At 45.8% G+C, this 20,632-nt stretch overlaps 1 protein-coding gene across 1 annotated transcript in view; it reads left to right on the forward strand.

Moving 5' to 3' along the window:
• LOC135521942 (protein capicua homolog) overlaps positions 1-20,632 on the forward strand; it is a 67,609-nt gene that overhangs the window by 35,832 nt on the left and 11,145 nt on the right. Inside the window, 11 exon segments of the mRNA XM_064947761.1 lie at positions 8,610-8,759; positions 8,927-9,095; positions 16,776-16,887; positions 17,053-17,235; positions 17,355-17,493; positions 17,677-17,855; positions 18,011-18,149; positions 18,489-18,586; positions 18,743-19,700; positions 19,813-19,952; positions 20,166-20,326. Of these exon segments, the coding sequence (XP_064803833.1) occupies positions 8,610-8,759; positions 8,927-9,095; positions 16,776-16,887; positions 17,053-17,235; positions 17,355-17,493; positions 17,677-17,855; positions 18,011-18,149; positions 18,489-18,586; positions 18,743-19,700; positions 19,813-19,952; positions 20,166-20,326 (2,428 nt within the window).

The raw sequence follows: 20,632 nt of genomic DNA on the forward strand, positions 1-20,632 counted from the left end.
CGGTGGTTTTTGAGTCTCCAACTGTTTCATTTTGACTTGAAACACAGAGCAGGGAAGGAAATGGGAAACGTGGATGGGTTATCCCGCATGCACGCATATTTTGCTGCGGTAGCCCGACCTAGGGGGTCAGATCTAGGGGGAGAGATGTGTGGCAAAGAAGGGGGTCGAGTGGTAAATGGCAGATATGTGAGAGCAGAACTAATAAACAGGCTCTGCCCGATCACTAAAATGGCCACCCCTGTCAGAACTACAGATCACACAATGGCCGACCACCAAAACTACAAGTCCCAGAAGCAAAGGGAATCCTCAGAAGGTGGAGCCAACCCACAGATAAAGGGTCAAGAAAAAACAGGAAGAGAAGAAGAGAGTGCTGGAAGGATCTATGAACAATAGAGAAAGAGACAATAGAGATTGGCTGGATTTACCGTGTATGAGCTGGACTGTTTTGGACTTACCTGTTGGCGTTTGGACCTGGACCTACCGAGAACCCGATTCGTGTACCGAACCCTGCTATCCTTGACCTCGCCTACGGCCTGGGTGGACCAGGACGGAGAAACAAACACACAGGTACTGTCCTGTTCGAAAGAACTCTCATTCTTGGGTGATTTGGTGACAGTTTACCACTTAGTTTGTGACAAACGCTCCTAACCTTGAAGAGGTTTGCCACAGTGTGTATGCACTGCTGAGTCACAAAACACATGGCTGAGCACTGAGCAGCAGTTATAACATCAGAGAGTAGGCTACATTAGATGATGCTAGATGACTGGTTGATGTTGTTACACTGTAATAACCCTACAGACCAGAGGATAAATGACATGATTCCTGGAATGTGGAAGGGAATTGTCTGGAAATATTATTAATGCATTTAATAACAAAAAACCCAAAGATACAGATAGTGTGGTCTCACAGGCATCACCGGGTTGTCACTAGTTACCACAGCCACAAAGTCATAATCCATGCCTATTTCTACAATTCATCTCCTTAGAATATGATTTTAAACCTAACTCTAACCTTAGTGGAACTGACAGAATTTTAGCAACATGACATTTGATTTTAAAAAATCAGTTCATATACACCACCAGGAAGAATATTACACTTTAAAAATATATATATATATATATATTCGAAGCGAGCATGTTTTTTTTTTCATGTTTTCATAAATTAATAGAATGTTTGGGAACAACGTATAGTAAGGCATTTGTGAGATTTCTATAGCAATATAGAGTGGGAAAGTGGCCATGCGTTTGGACAATTAATAGACACAGCAGTAAATATAACATTTTACATTACATTTACATTTAAGTCATTTGGCAGACGCTCTTATCCAGAGCGACTTACAAATTGGTGAATTCACCTTATGACATCCAGTGGAACAGCCACTTTACAATAGTGCATCTAAATCATTTAAGGGGGGGTGAGAAGGATTACTTTATCCTATCCTAGGTATTCCTTAAAGAGGTGGGGTTTCAGGTGTCTCCGGAAGGTGGTGATTGACTCCGCTGTCCTGGCGTCGTGAGGGAGTTTGTTCCACCATTGGGGGGCCAGAGCAGCGAACAGTTTTGACTGGGCTGAGCGGGAACTGTACTTCCTCAGTGGTAGGGAGGCGAGCAGGCCAGAGGTGGATGAACGCAGTGCCCTTGTTTGGGTGTAGGGCCTGATCAGAGCCTGGAGGTACTGCGGTGCCGTTCCCCTCACAGCTCCGTAGGCAAGCACCATGGTCTTGTAGCGGATGCGAGCTTCAACTGGAAGCCAGTGGAGAGAGCGGAGGAGCGGGGTGACGTGAGAGAACTTGGGAAGGTTGAACACCAGACGGGCTGCGGCGTTCTGGATGAGTTGTAGGGGTTTAATGGCACAGGCAGGGAGCCCAGCCAACAGCGAGTTGCAGTAATCCAGACGGGAGATGACAAGTGCCTGGATTAGGACCTGCGCCGCTTCCTGTGTGAGGCAGGGTCGTACTCTGCAGATGTTGTAGAGCATGAACCTACAGGAACGGGCCACCGCCTTGATGTTAGTTGAGAACGACAGGGTGTTGTCCAGGATCACGCCAAGGTTCTTAGCGCTCTGGGAGGAGGACACAATGGAGTTGTCAACCGTGATGGCGAGATCATGGAACGGGCAGTCCTTCCCGGGAGGAAGAACAGCTCCGTCTTGCCGAGGTTCAGCTTGAGGTGGTGATCCGTCATCCACACTGATATGTCTGCCAGACATGCAGAGATGCGATTCGCCACCTGGTCATCAGAAGGGGGAAAGGAGAAGATTAATTGTGTGTCGTCTGCATAGCAATGATAGGAAAGACCATGTGAGGTTATGACAGAGCCAAGTGACTTGGTGTATAACGAGAATAGGAGAGGGCCTAGAACAGAGCCCTGGGGGACACCAGTGGTGAGAGCGCGTGGTGAGGAGACAGATTCTCGCCATGCCACCTGGTAGGAGCGACCTGTCAGGTAGGACGCAATCCAAGCGTGGGCCGCGCCGGAGATGCCCAACTCGGAGAGGGTGGAGAGGAGGATCTGATGGTTCACAGTATCGAAGGCAGCCGATAGGTCTAGAAGGATGAGAGCAGAGGAGAGAGAGTTAGCTTTAGCAGTGCGGAGCGCCTCCGTGATACAGAGAAGAGCAGTCTCAGTTGAATGACTAGTCTTGAAACCTGACTGATTTGGATCAAGAAGGTCATTCTGAGAGAGATAGCGGGAGAGCTGGCCAAGGACGGCACGTTCAAGAGTTTTGGAGAGAAAAGAAAGAAGGGATACTGGTCTGTAGTTGTTGACATCGGAGGGATCGAGTGTAGGTTTTTTCAGAAGGGGTGCAACTCTCGCTCTCTTGAAGACGGAAGGGACGTAGCCAGCGGTCAGGGATGAGTTGATGAGCGAGGTGAGGTAAGGGAGAAGGTCTCCGGAAATGGTCTGGAGAAGAGAGGAGGGGATAGGGTCAAGCGGGCAGGTTGTTGGGCGGCCGGCCGTCACAAGAAGCGAGATTTCATCTGGAGAGAGAGGGGAAAAAGAGGTCAGAGCACAGGGTAGGGCAGTGTGAGCAGAACCAGCGGTGTCGTTTGACTTAGCAAACGAGGATCGGATGTCGTCGACCTTCTTTTCAAAATGGTTGACGAAGTCATCTGCAGAGAGGGAGGAGGGGGGGGAGGGGGAGGACCAATAACCAAATAAAAACATACAGTACCAGTCAAAGGTTTGGACGCACCTACACATTCCAGGGTTTTTGTTTATTTGCACTATTTTCTACATTGTAGAATAATAGTAACGCCATCAAAACTAGTAAATAACACAAATGGGATCATGTAGTAACCAAAAAAGTGTTAAACAAATCAAAATGTTTTATATTTGAGATTCTTCAAAGTATGCCCTTTGCCTTGATGACATCTTTGCACACTCTTGGCATTCTCTCAAGGGGCAGAACGATAGATTTTCACCTTGTCAGCTCGGGATTCGATCCAGCAAGCTTTCAGTTACTGGCCCAACACTCTAACCACTAGGCTAGCTAGATAGCCAAAGTGAATTTGCGAACGCAAGAGATATGCTAGGTAACTGGATGACAGTTATTCAAGTTCTTGCTAGCTAACCAAATGACACCTGCATCTCCAGCTGTGAAAAGACACTGAAAAAAAGTCACTCACCCACTCCTCCAATGGCATGACTTCAACCTAGCAGCTAGCTAGCTAACTAATGTTAGGCTCTGTGTTTTTAGTTTGCTACATAAATAGATATGCTAGTCTATTAGCCATGTTATGACTTACTTGTGATCATAGCCCTTGCTAGTTTGATTGTCAAATCAAATGTATTTATGTTGCCCTTTGTACATCAGCTGATATCTCAAAGTGCTTTACAGAAACCCAGCCTAAAACCCCAAACAGCAAGCAATGCAGGTGTAGAAGCACAGTGGTTAGGAAAAACTCCCTAGAAAGGCCAAAACCTAGGAAGAAACCTAGAGAGGAACCAGGCTATGTGGGGTGGCCTGTCCTCTTCTGGCTGTGCCGGGTGGAGATTATAACAGAACATGGCCAAGATGTTCAAATGACCTGCATGGTCAAATAATAATAATCACAGGCAGAACAGTTGAAACTGGAGCAGCAGCACGGCCAGGTGGACTGGGGACAGCAAGGAGTCATCATGTCAGTTAGTCCCGAGGCATGGCCCTGGGGTTCAGGTCCTCCGAGAGGAGAAAGAAAGAGAGAATTAGAGAGAGCATACTTAAATTCACACAGGACACCGAATAGGACAGGAGAAGTACTCCAGATATAACAAACTGACCCTAGCCCCCCGACACATAAACTACTGCAGCATTAATACTGGAGGCTGAGACAGGAGGGGTCAGGAGACACCGTGGCCCCATCCGATGACACCCCCGGACAGGGCCAAACAGGAAGGGGGGGCAACCCAGACAGGAGGATCACATCAGTGACTCAACTCACTCAAGTGACGCACCCCTCCTAGGGACGGTATGAAAGAGCCCTATTGGCATTCCAGCCTTAGTTACATTTGTCAGTTTTTGTCCAAAATATTCAGTCATTGAAACTGAAACAGTGCTTCCCGAATGGAGGCAGCAAACAATGTACCAGGCCAGCTGTGATTTACAACCTGATAGCAATATTTTTTGGACTACCAAGGAACGTATTAGTGAATTATAATCATGCATTCAACTGCATCCATCTATTCCGGCAACAATGCCTTAGTATACCTCATGGGATGTTGAGTCAAATATAACCTCTTTTTAAAACATTTTATAAAAGTTGTTTTTTTGTAGCATAAACTTGGAATTTATTTTATTTTTATCTGATACAATTGTCTGTTTGTTTCATATCTGCAAAGTCGTTAAAACACTTGTCATTTGCACTGTAACCCCACTGCTAACCTTGCCTAACCCTCACCTTAAATTAAGACCAAAAAGCACATTTTTGTTTTCATACATTTTTACTCTATTGCCAATTTGACTTTGTGGCTGTGCTATCTAGTGGAAACTGCTTCACAGCTCCACTTCAAAGTTTGATTTCTAGAGCGCCCGCTATGCAGATGGACGAACTCGGTACTGCATGTGTTTTTTAAAACTATCCTTATTTAAACTTCTGTCAAGCGATTTGTTGTCCTCCATCCGAATGTCTCTGTTCGATTTGCTTGCTCTGCAATCAATCTTGCATACTACCTAAAATAGACCAATGGAGATGGGACATGGGCGGGATTATGTAAAGGAATTATTGTGGTATGATTCAGGTTGGGGAATTTGGGCTTTGTAGCCAATAAATTAACGCCAGATACGTAACGGTTGGATTGAATAACATAAGAGCCAATACGAAGTCATGTTCCAATTTTATATGTCTTTTTTTAGGAGCTCTATTTCAGTGCAGCTATCAGTGACTGACCGATGAAATTTGCATATGACTGACATTCCAGTGTATATTTGAACCAATCAGCGGTCACGGCGGTGGGATGACAGGTGGCTGCCTTGACCAATGGCGGAGCTTAGATGTAGAGAAAGGGCGGGGCACGGATGGGCGAGGTTGACACACTGAAAGAGCGAGAGGGGGCAGCCTAGTTTACAACAAGAGGGAGGGGAAAAGAAAGAAAGGGCCAGACGAAGCCAGAGAGGAGAAATTGTGGAGAAGAGAGTTGAGCTAAAGTGAGGAGATGTTATGATACGTTAACTTTTCTACTACAAATACCTGCCGAGCAGGAGTGGGCGCGCGCGAAGTGACCTGCTGCAGGCGGAGATCGCACCGGACCTCGATCTGCTATTTCTATATAAAGCCCACGATTCCACGGATCTGTGTCAGAACATCTCCAGCTGGTCTCTCGCTTCGGTTTCCTGCCTTTGAGCTCAATTCTGTCGTTTTCTTTGGTCCAAGGGGAGCAGCAACCAACATAGAATAGTGTTCTGGTCTCGCCCCACTTTCTGTCATTGGGGTCCGAGTTATCATCATCGCTGCTGCTCATGACAGCGTTGGAGTGAAATACTTCTGCTAACGATATTTTCAGTCGATTATTTTTGTGAGACGTTGATAGATACGAGGTAGGGGTGTGTGCGGGAGCCGACTGAGGCCAAGGTGGTGTTTAAAAAATATATATTAACGTTAGTGGGGGTAGCGCATTTTGGTGGCTAGCTTGCAAAAACAATGGGTCTTTGGATTTAACCAGCAACTGGAGAGCCAGTGGGAGATGGGTGAATGCACCAGTTTTACGCACACCTGCATGTGATCCGCCTTGTGTGGTAGAAAGTTAATTCGATTTCACGTTGCTTTACATTTGAATATGAGTTGGTGCCAAAGCAATAGAATATCAATGTTGGATGCTGACAGTAACCATACGGCTAAACAGGCAGGTAGCTAACGGTTTTGGGGGTAAAAAATGCAGGCGTATTGAGACAGGTTTTTGGTAAATTTAGCTACCATCTTATAGATCTAGTACTCAGCAGTCATTGTTCCTCAAATAAGTGGTTTCATGGTGTGAAGACAAACAATAGCAACAGACATATGTTGTGTAAAGGAAGGGTAGTGGCATGAGGACAATTGCGTTTCTTTGACTGCTTTCTGTTTCTGTTCTGCGGGTGCAGGGCCAGGGGCCGGTGCACTTGAGCCTCGGGTTGCCTTCTCGAGTTGAACCTGTCAGCTGTATTTTGAAGTAACACAGGTTATTTTGACTGACAATTGCAGTGCTACGTGCTTCTTCACCTGCATTGTTTGGGGGTTTAGGCTGGGTTTCTGTATAGCACTTTGAGATATCAGCTGATGTACGAAGGGCTATATAAATTTGATTTGATACTTGCGTCAATGTAGACTGCAATAAACCCATCTGTGGTGGCCAGCTAACGTAAGATAAACAATTGGGGTTGTCACTTGTCCTCCAAACTTCAGCAAGAACATCCAAAGTAAAAGCATGATGTTGCTGAGCATAGCCTGCACTGGAGTTTATGGATGGCAAATAGCTGCTGCTAGCCTGTGTTCATTCAGCTAACTAGTAGTTGTGTATAACTTTACACACGGTCCGATGCATACGCAATTGATTGATAGATTCAGACATACAAGTCCCTTAAATAAACAAATCTAGCAGGATGATGAATTTGATAGCTTTGTCATTTTGAGCATTTGCATAACAAAAAGCTAGCCAGATAGCTAATGCACGTAGTTAGCTAGCCAGCTTACTATCCACTGCTAGCAATTCATGTTAGTGTCGTCCAAGCTAGCTGTCAGACATTCTTGGTCGACTACATGCAATAAATCGAATACTCCGGAGATCGTTTCTGCCCTAAACAATTTACTAGCCTTTCGTACCATTTGTACATTGCTAAACTGAAACGAGTACGTGTAGACAAGTTGAACATGGCCGCGAGGATAGCGTATGTCTCGGACTGATGTGCCAATTTACTCCGTGGATGAGGGTGAGGCCTAGTTAACTTACTCATGACCGCAGCACTCCAGTAATGTAAACAAACAGACGAGGGTGCATCAGGGGTTATTAGATCAAGAGGAACGCATACTTCTCCGATGATATTTAACATATTGTCCCATCTGTATCCTGTTGCAACTTGTGACTATTTGGCAATCCATTTTACATTGTGTTATTCCCCGTATTTCATGTTCTGCACTGGGGAAATATAATTGTTATCGTCAATGCGCGTGAATAAATAGGCTGCTCGAAGAGAATGCGGCATTCCGAAAATATGAAAGCGTGAGCTGGTCTCATGTTGTTGACCGATACGCCTGGGACTTCATTTTAATCAGAAATCAACATTTACAGATATCTGTGCGCCACCGGATAAATCATAATAGCAGTGCGTCTATTGCAGTGAACGTTGTGCGTGATGACCGCAATCTAAAGATAAGCGTCAGATACAGGCACAATCGAGCACTGTTGCTTTCTTGCTTCATCGATGGAGTTGCCATCCACTATACGATCTTGGATCACTGATGGATGTTTGAACACATGGATTTTTATCTGACATTTGTAAAGGGACGTTTTTAGGGACCCTTTTTAATTGACTCGTTTTTGGAAAAACACAATAAAGGACCCTTTTCAACTATGTATTCATCAGAAAGCCCTCAATACCTCCGTCAAGGACTGAGCATGTTTGGTCAGTCATGGTCATTTACTACCTCTGTGTGTTTTTCATATTTGTCTCCAGCACCATTTTGTGTATTGTAGCATTATGAATTTACAGTGTGATATAAATGGTATATACAGGTCTTTCTCATGGCTGATTGATGCTCACATAGATCAGCTATCTGCTGGTGAGTTTCCAGAGGTGTCCCATATGGGGAGCAGCAACAGCTATGAGTATATACCTGAGGCTAATTGGTTAAGCCAGTGGGCCACTGGTTCTGGGAAGATGGGCCTTTGATAGTCACTTCTTGACCATACTAGAAAGGTGTTAATATTGACAAAAATAAAATATTAGCAAGTGTACGGGCTAACAACACTATGTTCCCCAAATCTGGAAATAGAATCTTGTTTATATGAAAGTTGAGATTGTTTATCGGATGTTGAAATTTTATAAAAATATGTTTGGGCTAGCTTACTATGAGGAGTGTATTGTCTGGACATATTGTGAGTCCATAAACTGTTATGAAAGGAGTAGGCCTAACCATTTCTTTGTATTATTTTTTAAAGTTTGGACCAATGTGGAACCCCGGTCAGTTCCTGTGTTTCCCTGGCATTCATTGGTCCCTTTCCTGGCACCAACCCAATCAGATGCCTCTACTCAGTCTGGTGAGGGCCAACAACCAATCAATCATCCCCAAGCTGCCAGTCTGAAAACAGGTCGGTTGTTAGTTAAATTCTACCCAAATCCCAGCAAGATTGCAATTTCTACCATGATTTCAAACACATGAAACATAATGGATTACGTAACACAAACATTGGTATTACCAGATAACTATCAGAGATTTGAATCATTGCAAAATACCCCCTTTTCCTGTCTTTCTCAGAGTCTCAGGGGGGTGCAGTGCTGCTACAGGAGGCCAATGAGGACCCCCCCACCCTGGAGAGAGGACCCACAAGGCCAACTCCCTCCACAGATGACCTGGCCCCAGAGAGGGAGAGAGAGGTCGAAAGAGAGAGGCCAGACAGTGAGACTGAGAGTGATGTGGATGACCCGTAAGTGTGTGCGTGCGTGACTGTATGTGGACACTAGGGCTGACCCCAATTAGTCGATTGTTTGGTCGTTAGGCTGTTGGTCAACTAAGATTTTTGTTGTTGTTGAGCTGTAGCAAATATATACAGTACCAGTCAAAAGTTTGGACACACCTACTCATTCTGGTGTTTTTCTTTATTTTGACTATTTTCTACATTGTAAGACAAGTGTGCAAAGCTGTCATCAAGGGGAAGGGTGGCTACTTTGAAGAATTTCAAATCTAAAATATATTTAGATTTGTTTAACACTTTTTGGTTACTATATGATTCCACGTGTTATTTCATAGTTTTGATGTCTTCACTATTATTCTACAATGTAGAAAATAGTCAAAATAAAGAAAAACCCTTGAATGATAAGGTGTGTCCAAACCTTTGACTGGTACTGTATATATTTATGAATTAAATATGAGACACTTGTCTGATCTAATCCATTGCGGAGGATGGCACAGTCCAAGAGGAAGGGGAGTGTGGCTCGGATGCATAATGCACGTCTCTCCCCAATTTGTACCTGATTACGCATAGAAGTAGGACTATAGGCTACCTTGCCTGTGCTCAAATGTAGGCCAATTTTAAGGGTCTGAACGTATTTCTTATTGGCTTAATGCACCACCACTAATGGGCTGTGGAGCTTCTCAAAGTAATGTTTTCTTCACTTCAAGCAAACAGTCTTATTACATCCGTTGAGAATGACAATAGTTCTCAATGTATTTCAAATATCTTTTCAGCTCTCTCCCTTTCGATAACCACTCAGCGTGAAAGGGAAAAATATTGTGCTCTAATCCAGTGGAAATGTCCTACCCGATGAGCTCTTATAGCCTACAGTCTGTTCCGAGCTCACTGGAGCAAAACTGAGTGCCCAGAATATTTTATACAATTTTGCAAGTTTGTTAGCATGAGCTTTGGGCTGACACAAGTTGATACAATGTTTCAAGTTCCTTGCAGACTGGCTATGCATTGCCATTGATTTATAGGATATTTATTTTTATAATGTTATTTTCTACCTGTAGGCTGTATTGTTTTTATTTGTTGGCTTTATATGTAGGCTATTTTTACAATAGTAGTACTCAAGACCACATTTTGAGTGTTTCGGTCTTCTCTACATTTTGGATACATTTGTACTCGGTCTTGACTCTGTCTTGGACAGTGCGGACTCATAATTTCTTCCCAGAGTAAAAAACTCATAATTATCAGCTTCCATTCAGTCAGCATATAGAACTGCTTCTCCAGGCCAAATATACACACTCCTTAACAGCCTTTTTATCTATTATAGACATGTTTGCGCAGTGGTGAACCTATAGGTCTTTAGTGGTGAACCTATAGGTCTTCAGTGTGTGACAGGTTAGTACAGTGGTGAACCTATAGGTCTTCAGTGTGACAGGTTAGTACAGTGGTGAACCTATAGGTCTTCAGTGTGTGACAGGTTAGTGCAGTGGTGAACCTATAGGTCTTCAGTGTGTGACAGGTTAGTGCAGTGGTGAACCTATAGGTCTTCAGTGTGACAGGTTAGTACAGTGGTGAACCTATAGGTCTTCAGTGGTGAACCTATAGGTCTTCAGTGTGTGACAGGTTAGTACAGTGGTGAACCTATAGGTCTTCAGTGTGACAGGTTAGTACAGTGGTGAACCTATAGGTCTTCAGTGTGACAGGTTAGTACAGTGGTGAACCTATAGGTCTTCAGTGGTGAACCTATAGGTCTTCAGTGTGTGACAGGTTAGTACAGTGGTGAACCTATAGGTCTTCAGTGTGTGACAGGTTAGTACAGTGGTGAACCTATAGGTCTTCAGTGTGACAGGTTAGTACAGTGGTGAACCTATAGGTCTTCAGTGTGACAGGTTAGTACAGTGGTGAACCTATAGGTCTTCAGTGGTGAACCTATAGGTCTTCAGTGTGTGACAGGTTAGTACAGTGGTGAACCTATAGGTCTTCAGTGTAACAGGTTAGTACAGTGGTGAACCTATAGGTCTTCAGTGGTGAACCTATAGGTCTTCAGTGGTGAACCTATAGGTCTTCAGTGTGTGACAGGTTAGTACAGTGGTGAACCTATAGGTCTTCAGTGTGACAGGTTAGTACAGTGGTGAACCTATAGGTCTTCAGTGTGACAGGTTAGTACAGTGGTGAACCTATAGGTCTTCAGTGTGTGACAGGTTAGTACAGTGGTGAACCTATAGGTCTTCAGTGGTGAACCTATAGGTCTTCAGTGGTGAACCTATAGGTCTTCAGTGTGTGACAGGTTAGTACAGTGGTGAACCTATAGGTCTTCGGTGTGTGACCAGTCAGTACTGTGGTGAACCTATAGGTCTTCAGTGTGTGACCGGTCAGTACAGTGGTGAACCTATAGGTCTTCAGTGTGACAGGTTAGTACAGTGGTGAACCTATAGGTCTTCAGTGTGTGACAGGTTAGTACAGTGGTGAACCTATAGGTCTTCAGTGTGTGACAGGTTAGTACAGTGGTGAACCTATAGGTCTTCGGTGTGTGACAGGTTAGTACAGTGGTGAACCTATAGGTCTTCAGTGGTGAACCTATAGGTCTTCGGTGTGTGACAGGTTAGTACAGTGGTGAACCTATAGGTCTTCAGTGTGTGACAGGTTAGTACAGTGGTGAACCTATAGGTCTTCGGTGTGTGACAGGTTAGTACAGTGGTGAACCTATAGGTCTTCAGTGGTGAACCTATAGGTCTTCGGTGTGTGACAGGTTAGTACAGTGGTGAACCTATAGGTCTTCAGTGGTGAACCTATAGGTCTTCGGTGTGTGACAGGTTAGTACAGTGGTGAACCTATAGGTCTTCAGTGGTGAACCTATAGGTCTTCGGTGTGTGACAGGTTAGTACAGTGGTGAACCTATAGGTCTTCAGTGTGTGACAGGTTAGTACAGTGGTGAACCTATAGGTCTTCAGTGTGTGACAGGTTAGTACAGTGGTGAACCTATAGGTCTTCAGTGGTGAACCTATAGGTCTTCAGTGTGTGACAGGTTAGTACAGTGGTGAACCTATAGGTCTTCAGTGTGTGACCGGTCAGTACTGTGGTGAACCTATAGGTCTTCAGTGTGTGACAGGTTAGTACAGTGGTGAACCTATAGGTCTTCAGTGGTGAACCTATAGGTCTTCAGTGTGTGACAGGTTAGTACAGTGGTGAACCTATAGGCCTTCAGTGTGTGACCGGTCAGTACTGTGGTGAACCTATAGGTCTTCGGTGTGTGACCGGTCAGTACTGTGGTGAACCTATAGGTCTTCGGTGTGTGACCGGTCAGTACAGTGGTGAACCTATAGGTCTTCAGTGTGTGACAGGTTAGTACAGTGGTGAACCTATAGGTCTTCGGTGTGTGACCGGTCAGTACTGTGGTGAACCTATAGGTCTTCGGTGTGTGACAGGTTAGTACAGTGGTGAACCTATAGGTCTTCAGTGTGTGACCGGTCAGTACTGTGGTGAACCTATAGGTCTTCGGTGTGTGACCGGTCAGTACTGTGGTGAACCTATAGGTCTTCAGTGTGTGACAGGTCAGTACTGTGGTGAACCTATAGGTCTTCAGTGTGTGACAGGTCAGTACTGTGGTGAACCTATAGGTCTTCGGTGTGTGACAGGTTAGTACAGTGGTGAACCTATAGGTCTTCAGTGTGTGACAGGTTAGTACAGTGGTGAACCTATAGGTCTTCGGTGTGTGACCTGTCAGTACAGTGGTGAACCTATAGGTCTTCAGTATGTGACAGGTTAGTACAGTGGTGAACCTATAGGTCTTCAGTGTGTGACAGGTTAGTACAGTGGTGAACCTATAGGTCTTCGGTGTGTGACCGGTCAGTACAGTGGTGAACCTATAGGCCTTCAGTGTGTGACATTTAGTACAGTGGTGAACCTATAGGTCTTCAGTGTGTGACAGGTTAGTACAGTGGTGAACCTATAGGTCTTCAGTGGTGAACCTATAGGTCTTCAGTGTGTGACAGGTTAGTACAGTGGTGAACCTATAGGTCTTCAGTGTGTGACCGGTCAGTACTGTGGTGAACCTATAGGTCTTCAGTGTGTGACAGGTTAGTACAGTGGTGAACCTATAGGTCTTCAGTGGTGAACCTATAGGTCTTCAGTGGTGAACCTATAGGTCTTCAGTGTGTGACAGGTTAGTACAGTGGTGAACCTATAGGCCTTCAGTGTGTGACCGGTCAGTACTGTGGTGAACCTATAGGTCTTCGGTGTGTGACCGGTCAGTACAGTGGTGAACCTATAGGTCTTCGGTGTGTGACAGGTTAGTACAGTGGTGAACCTATAGGTCTTCGGTGTGTGACCGGTCAGTACTGTGGTGAACCTATAGGTCTTCGGTGTGTGACAGGTTAGTACTGTGGTGAACCTATAGGTCTTCAGTGTGTGACAGGTCAGTACTGTGGTGAACCTATAGGTCTTCAGTGTGTGACCTGTCAGTACAGTGGTGAACCTATAGGTCTTCAGTATGTGACAGGTTAGTACAGTGGTGAACCTATAGGTCTTCAGTGTGTGACAGGTTAGTACAGTGGTGAACCTATAGGTCTTCGGTGTGTGACCGGTCAGTACAGTGGTGAACCTATAGGCCTTCAGTGTGTGACATTTAGTACAGTGGTGAACCTATAGGTATTCAGTATGTGACAGTGGTGAACCTATAGGTCTTCAGTGTGACAGGTTAGTACAGTGGTGAACCTATAGGTCTTCAGTGTGACAGGTTAGTACAGTGGTGAACCTATAGGTCTTCAGTGTGACAGGTTAGTACAGTGGTGAACCTATAGGCCTTCAGTGTGTGACAGGTTAGTACAGTGGTGAACCTATAGGTCTTCAGTGGTGAACCTATAGGTATTCAGTATGTGACAGGTTAGTACAGTGGTGAACCTATAGGTCTTCAGTGTGTGACAGGTTAGTACAGTGGTGAACCTATAGGTCTTCAGTGTGTGACCGGTCAGTACAGTGGTGAACCTATAGGTCTTCAGTGTGTGACAGGTTAGTACAGTGCTGAACCTATAGGTATTCAGTATGTGACAGGTTAGTACAGTGGTGAACCTATAGGTCTTCAGTGTGTGACAGGTTAGTACAGTGGTGAACCTATAGGTCTTCAGTGTGTGACAGGTTAGTACAGTGGTGAACATATAGGTCTTCAGTGTGTGACAGGTTAGTACAGTGGTGAACCTATAGGTCTTCAGTGTGTGACAGGTTAGTACAGTGGTGAACCTATAGGTCTTCAGTGTGTGACAGGTTAGTACAGTGGTGAACCTATAGGTCTTCAGTGTGTGACAGGTTTGTGATTCTGAAAGGACAGCAACCCTAATACCAGCTCACTGTAGGAGAGTGCACTTTTTGTAAAACACAAAGGGCCAGTGGTGTAGGGTATACGCAGGTACAGTATAAGAGGTACAGGTACAGTGGGCTTTGCGTATACTCGCTTCTTAATCCCTACTGATGCATATCAAAGTAGTGTGGTGGAGGTGTACGACAATTATGAAGTACGATAGAGAAATCATTCACAAAGTAGCCTACAAAATCGCAAAGCACGTGAAATACACTGTGTGGGTCCGCATGTGCCATCACACGCATGTTGATTTTGTCCATCCACACTAGACATGATCAGGACACGCAGGTTGAATTATCAAAACAAACTCTGAACCAACTATGTTAATTTGGTAATAGGTCGAAAAGCATTAAACATTCATGGCAATTTGGCTTGCTGTTGCTAGCTAATTTGTCCTGGGATATAAACATTGGCTTGTTATTTTACCTGAAATGCACAAGGTCCTCTACTCTGACAATTATTCCACAGATAGAAGGGTAAACAGTGTTAGTTTCTGGTAATCTCTCCTTCGTCAGGCTTCTTCTTTGGCGTTTATATGGCAGTTGGAAACCAACTTTAAGGTGCATTGCTGCCACCAACTGGACAGGGGTGTGGACCTCAGATCATCTTTCAATCACTCACGTGGGTTTAAGCTCCTAAAATCCAATCAGGAGATGGGAGAGCCGGGACTTGCAGCGCATCAAGCATCACAAATATAACCAAGTTCTATTTTAGCGCCTGACTACGCAGACGCTTGTGAACAGATAAGATGCAATGATTGAATAACATGTATGTGTACATTTCTTTTAAGTGAGTGGTGTGGTCAGAGTATTTTTGGTATTCTTTCAATATTAAAAAATGTGTGATTTTGAGAGTGAAAAAAACATTGAATAACATCGGCCTATTCACACAGGGTGCCTTCCATTCTCTGGGCTGCCTGTTTGGGGACGTTTTGGCAAAATTAGAATATACCAACTTCTCCAGGACCACTACATAGGGCCGATGGAAAGACAGCAGTCACAAACAGCATGATGTTAAAGGACAAACAGTCCATAAACTCATGTCAGTAGGTCCCAATCACAAGAATACAAAAACACAACCATTAAGTGTTTCCCAATCTAAATGTACAACTATTACTTCAAGGTGCAAATAACATTGACCTAAAGTGGAACTGACAGCGTTTTAACTACTTTGCACATATGAAACAAACAGACAGTCATAATATCAGTCAAAAATATCAAATTCCCAGTTTATGCTACAAAACCAACTTTATAAGATTTTTTTTAAATAGGTTATATTTGACTCATTGTTCCATGACATACACTAAGGCATTGTTGGCAGAATAGATGGATGCTTAAAGGGAAAGGGGATACCTAGTCAGTTGTACAACTGAATGCATTCAACTGAAATGTTTTCCACATTTAACCCAACCCCTCTGAATCAACATCCACGTCACGCATCAGACAAGCGTAATGCATAGTTTATTTTATAGGCGCATTTTAAAATTTAGACCAGTTAATTGGTCGAAAGAACAGACAACTTTTTGTCAGGCAAGATATTTTGGGGGCAGGGACAGGCCTAGTAGAGTGAGTGGCTCCACGTGTCCACTGTGAAGTTTTAGTATATTCCTAGTCCCACATGTAGAGCAGCATGTTATATGAACAACGAGGTGAGGAACAAAAGCATCCATCTCTGTGCTTTATTACTAGCCATATGAATGGCTATATGAATATAAGCTAAATGAATATACATGGTGGCAGGTAGCGTAGCGGTTAGAGTGTTGGGCCAGTAACCAAAACGTTGCTGGTTTGAATACCCGAGCCGACAAGGTGAAAGATTTGTCGATGTGCCCTTGAGCAAGGCACTTAACCCTTATTAGCTCCAGGGGCACCGTACTACAATGGCTGACCCTGAAAAACAACACAATTTCACTGCATCTATCCTGTGTGTTTGACAATAAAATATTTAAAAAATAGCTCAAAAGAATGGCAGTGGCCAGGCTGCTGCTGTCCAATGACTGTCATGAGCTGTCTGCTGAATCCACTGAAATGTCTCTGGGGAGTGGAGCCACTTTCCCTGCTCTGTGTGTGTGAAAGAGTGACAGTTTTATTCAAATTTCTCTCCTAAGACCTACTCCCGCAAAGAGTTGTTTACATTTTTATATATATATATAAAGTGGGCCTCCTTCACCTGAGAAAGAGGAGAGAGGGAGAGAGAGATAGAGGATGAGCAAACAAATTATGTTGTCATATATATATATTTGAATGTTCCATGTTTGCTACAGAGGTATGATGGTGAGTGAGATGTACATGGTTTTGGTCAGATACATGATGTTGTCATGGTTCTGTCTCCACCTGTCTGTCTCTCAGGTTCTTCCCCAGTGTTCTTCCTGAGCCGCCCTTGTCTGTGACTCCTGTGAAGAGACGCACTCAGTCCCTCAGCGCCCTGCCCAAAGATGGGGACAAAATCAGCCCTAACAAGGTAACCTATCAACTGTCTGTCACTCACTCATTTTCTCAATTCATCTCTGACCTTGTCATACATTCCGTTCCTCATTTAATCACATTGTTAAAAGAGGAGCATCCCTGGCAAGGCGCTCTGGCTTTCTCTCATCCTCTCATCTAATCATTCTTTCCTCCCTCTCAGAGGGAGAAGGACCACATCAGGCGGCCGATGAACGCGTTCATGATCTTCAGTAAGCGTCATCGAGCGCTGGTGCACCAGAGGCACCCCAACCAGGACAACCGCACGGTTAGCAAGATCCTGGGCGAGTGGTGGTATGCCCTGGGGCCCAAAGAGAAGCAGAAGTATCACGACCTCGCCTTCCAGGTGTTACACACACACCAATTTAGTGCAATGGTTTAGTCTGACCTGACTAAGCAGCCAAAAAATGAATGTATTTTGTTTGCTCATCCTCTATCTCTCTCTCTCTCTCTCCTCTTTCTCAGGTGAAGGAGGCCCACTTTAAGGCCCACCCAGACTGGAAGTGGTGCAACAAAGACAGGAAGAAGTCTAGTTCTGATGGCCGAGGGCTCCCGGGGCCGGGGGGCAAAGACATTAGAGAAAGGAGCATGTCTGAGACCACCGGTGAGTCACACACTGCTGCTCAATACACCAAAATAAGAGATAACAGAAAGGAAGATGTTCATTTGATTGCCAAGGTTTCCTCTGAGCTTTGTCATCACTAAAACATTATAATTTAATATATCTATCTCTCTCTCCTCTCGCTATGCTCCACTGTCTCTCTCCCCCTTACTTTCTCTCTCTCAGAGCCCCATGGTGTGGAGCTGAAAGGGGTGGGGCCTGGCCTGCTGGGTGTGTCTGAGCGTAATCCAGGGGAGGGTCATGTAGGTCAGCAGCCCCGCCCCCGAGCCTTCTCCCAGAGTGCTGTGCACAGCCTGGAGAGGAGTGAGAGGGGCAACACACAGACCCTGGCCGAACTGTCACAGGTAAGGCCTTGCTACATAATGTTGTTTCCACTACAGCCACTTTACTCAAATGATAAACAGGTTTCTTAGTTTGGTGTGTCAATTTTGACTCGTCCCTCTCATCCATCACTTTGTTGTTTTATATCTGGCTCCTCCTCTTCCTCCTCCTCTCTCAGATGTGTGGGGATGGTGGTGGCCAGTTTTCGGGGCGCACCCAGACCCTGTCCCGGTCTCAGAGGGGGGTCAGTGAGGACATGACCAGTGATGAGGAACGCATGGTCATCTGTGAAGAGGAGGGAGACGACGATGTCATTGGTGAGAAACTGAACTGCTGTGACATAACAACGCAACAATTATAAGCTTATTTTGGACTAAGCCCCTGTAAACATGTAAAACTCAGGTTATTACACTGCTGGGAAACACAATACTACTGGTAGCTCTTTTCCCATAATGACATCATCTTAATTGGACAGTTTGAGAAATTCTATTCAAAAGACCTTTATTGCCCCCTACGGGAAATCTGGTCAAAGGGAATTCCACACAAACGATTCCCAGACATGCATATTACGTGTACAATATACTGGCAGAGGAAGTTAGAAATGGGTGTTTATGCACATAAACCATGAGTACCCTCACTCCCCTTTCCCCCTACAGAGGACCCGTACCCTGCCAGCTCCATAGACCTGAAGTGTAAGGAGAGAGTGACGGACAGCGACAGTGACAACGCCTCTGGGAACGAGAGCGATCGCAAGGTAAGTCTCTTCCTTTATCAAGGCTAGATTGAGTTACAGTTGTCTGACTGATCATGTTGTTGATATAGTGCCATTATTTAGAGAAGTGGAACATGTTTTAGACCTGCTTTTCACTCTGCTACAGACATTTAGTTGTTTCTCTTTCTGTCTCTGCAGCGTGTCTTTGCTCCAGTGATCTGCTCTTCCTTCTCCCAGCCCACCCCCCACGGACGCTCCGTCTCTCTCTCCTCCTACCCTTCCAAACGCTACGACGAGGAGAGAGGAGGGGGGCTCTCAGACCGCAGGAGGAAGAGAGGAATAGAGGGAGGAGGTGGTGATGGAGGAGGAGTGGCATCCCTCTCTCTTTCCCTGTCCCCCTCAGGCCACTCTGTCATCTCCAGCCCCGGAGGCCCAGTTCCTTCTGCCCTTGCCCCCCTTGGCCTGTCTCCTCTCCTCGGGTTGGGGGCTGTCAGAGTGGCCTCTACAGTGGTGACCAACGTGGTTCGTCCGGTCGTAAGCACGCCAGTCCCCATCGCTAGTAAACCCCGAGACGGATCAGCTTCATCCATTCCTCACCCACCAGACAGGAGGTCCCTCCCATCGCAGCAAGCGCAGCTTCTGATTGGCTCCGGAGCAGGAAGCGGCGGGCCTGGCTACTACTCCTCATCCTCACCCAATCCCATAGGTGCAGGGGCGGGTCCAGGGGGGCTAGTGACCAGCTTGGTGTTCCCGGGGCACAGCCAGTCCACCGTCCAGCTCATCAGTCCCTCCCCCCATCCGTCCTCCCACCACCAGCTGCCCCCCACCGCCCCTGTCTCTGCCCCCACACACAACCACACCAACGGCCCCCTGCCCCTCTCCCTGCTCCAGCCCCAGTTCCTCTCCTCGTCATCTCTGGCATCCCCCGGGGGCAAAGCCATCACACAGGTCCAATACATCCTGCCCACCCTATCAGCCAGCTCCAATCACAAGAGCCCCTCCCCTCAGCTGCACAACCTGCCGAACAGTATCTTCAACCTGCCGACAGCTCCGCCCACCCACATGTCCATAGCCAATGGGAAGCAGGTGGGGCTGGGCTCGCTGATGGGATACGCCTCCAGCCCAGCCGTGGGAGTGGTCAGCCCGGGAGTCAGAGGTGAGAGGGGTGGAGAGAATCGTACACCAAAACTCTAATGAATGGAGAACTGTGGCACTGTTTTCAAAAAAGGCTTAACCTTATCCATATTTTCCTCTCTTTCATCCTTTAGTGCAATCCCAGTCCCCAGTCCTACAGGGCAAGATGCTGCTTCCCATGGCAACAGTGAGGACGGCACCCGCCCCTGCCCAACAGTTCCCCCTCGTGGCTCCACCTCTTCCTGTCCAGAATGGAGCTCAAGCAGGAAGCAAGGTAAGCAGTGTTACCATGGTGATGACAGCCAGACCAAGACATTGAGATTTCAGTAGGTTTATTCTGTATCCCAGGGCTGTCAGAGCCCCAACATGACCATTCTTACTAGTCTTTGTAATCATAGAATAATCTAATTACACTTGTACACCCCAGGTGAATGACTAAATACACATATCTTCTCACTCTTTCTCCATCTCTTTTTCTCTCTGATAGATCTTCCAGATCGCTCCCATGCCTGTTGTCCAATCCCAGCTCCAGCAAGGCGGGGCAGGGCATCCTGGATGCCCTTTTCCCATTACCATGGGAACGGCCACAGTGTTGCACCAAGGTTCTGCCCCATCTCAGACTGTGCTGCTGCCGCCCCCACCAACCAGGTAGGAGGACACAGACCAACTCAATCTAACAGTGCACTGTTAGCGCTGCTGCCTTACCATAATACATAACACAATGGTTTTGGAAGAAGTGCAGCTCTTGTGTTGTGTGTTAGTCATTCTGCTCTGTTGCTGGCCCAGGCTGCCTCTTCCTCTGCAGTGCCTGCCGCCCCCTCACTGCCTCTCAGCTCCACCACACAGACACACTCATCTACTGTTCCGTCACCCACTGACCCCCACTGCACCATTTCTCTCCCCTCCTTTCATCCTTGTTCATGTTCTATTTTCCTTTTTTTTGTGTCTCTCTCC

The sequence above is a fragment of the Oncorhynchus masou genome, chromosome 30 (genome assembly GCF_036934945.1).
Source record: "Oncorhynchus masou masou isolate Uvic2021 chromosome 30, UVic_Omas_1.1, whole genome shotgun sequence".
Lineage (NCBI taxonomy): Eukaryota > Metazoa > Chordata > Actinopteri > Salmoniformes > Salmonidae > Oncorhynchus > Oncorhynchus masou.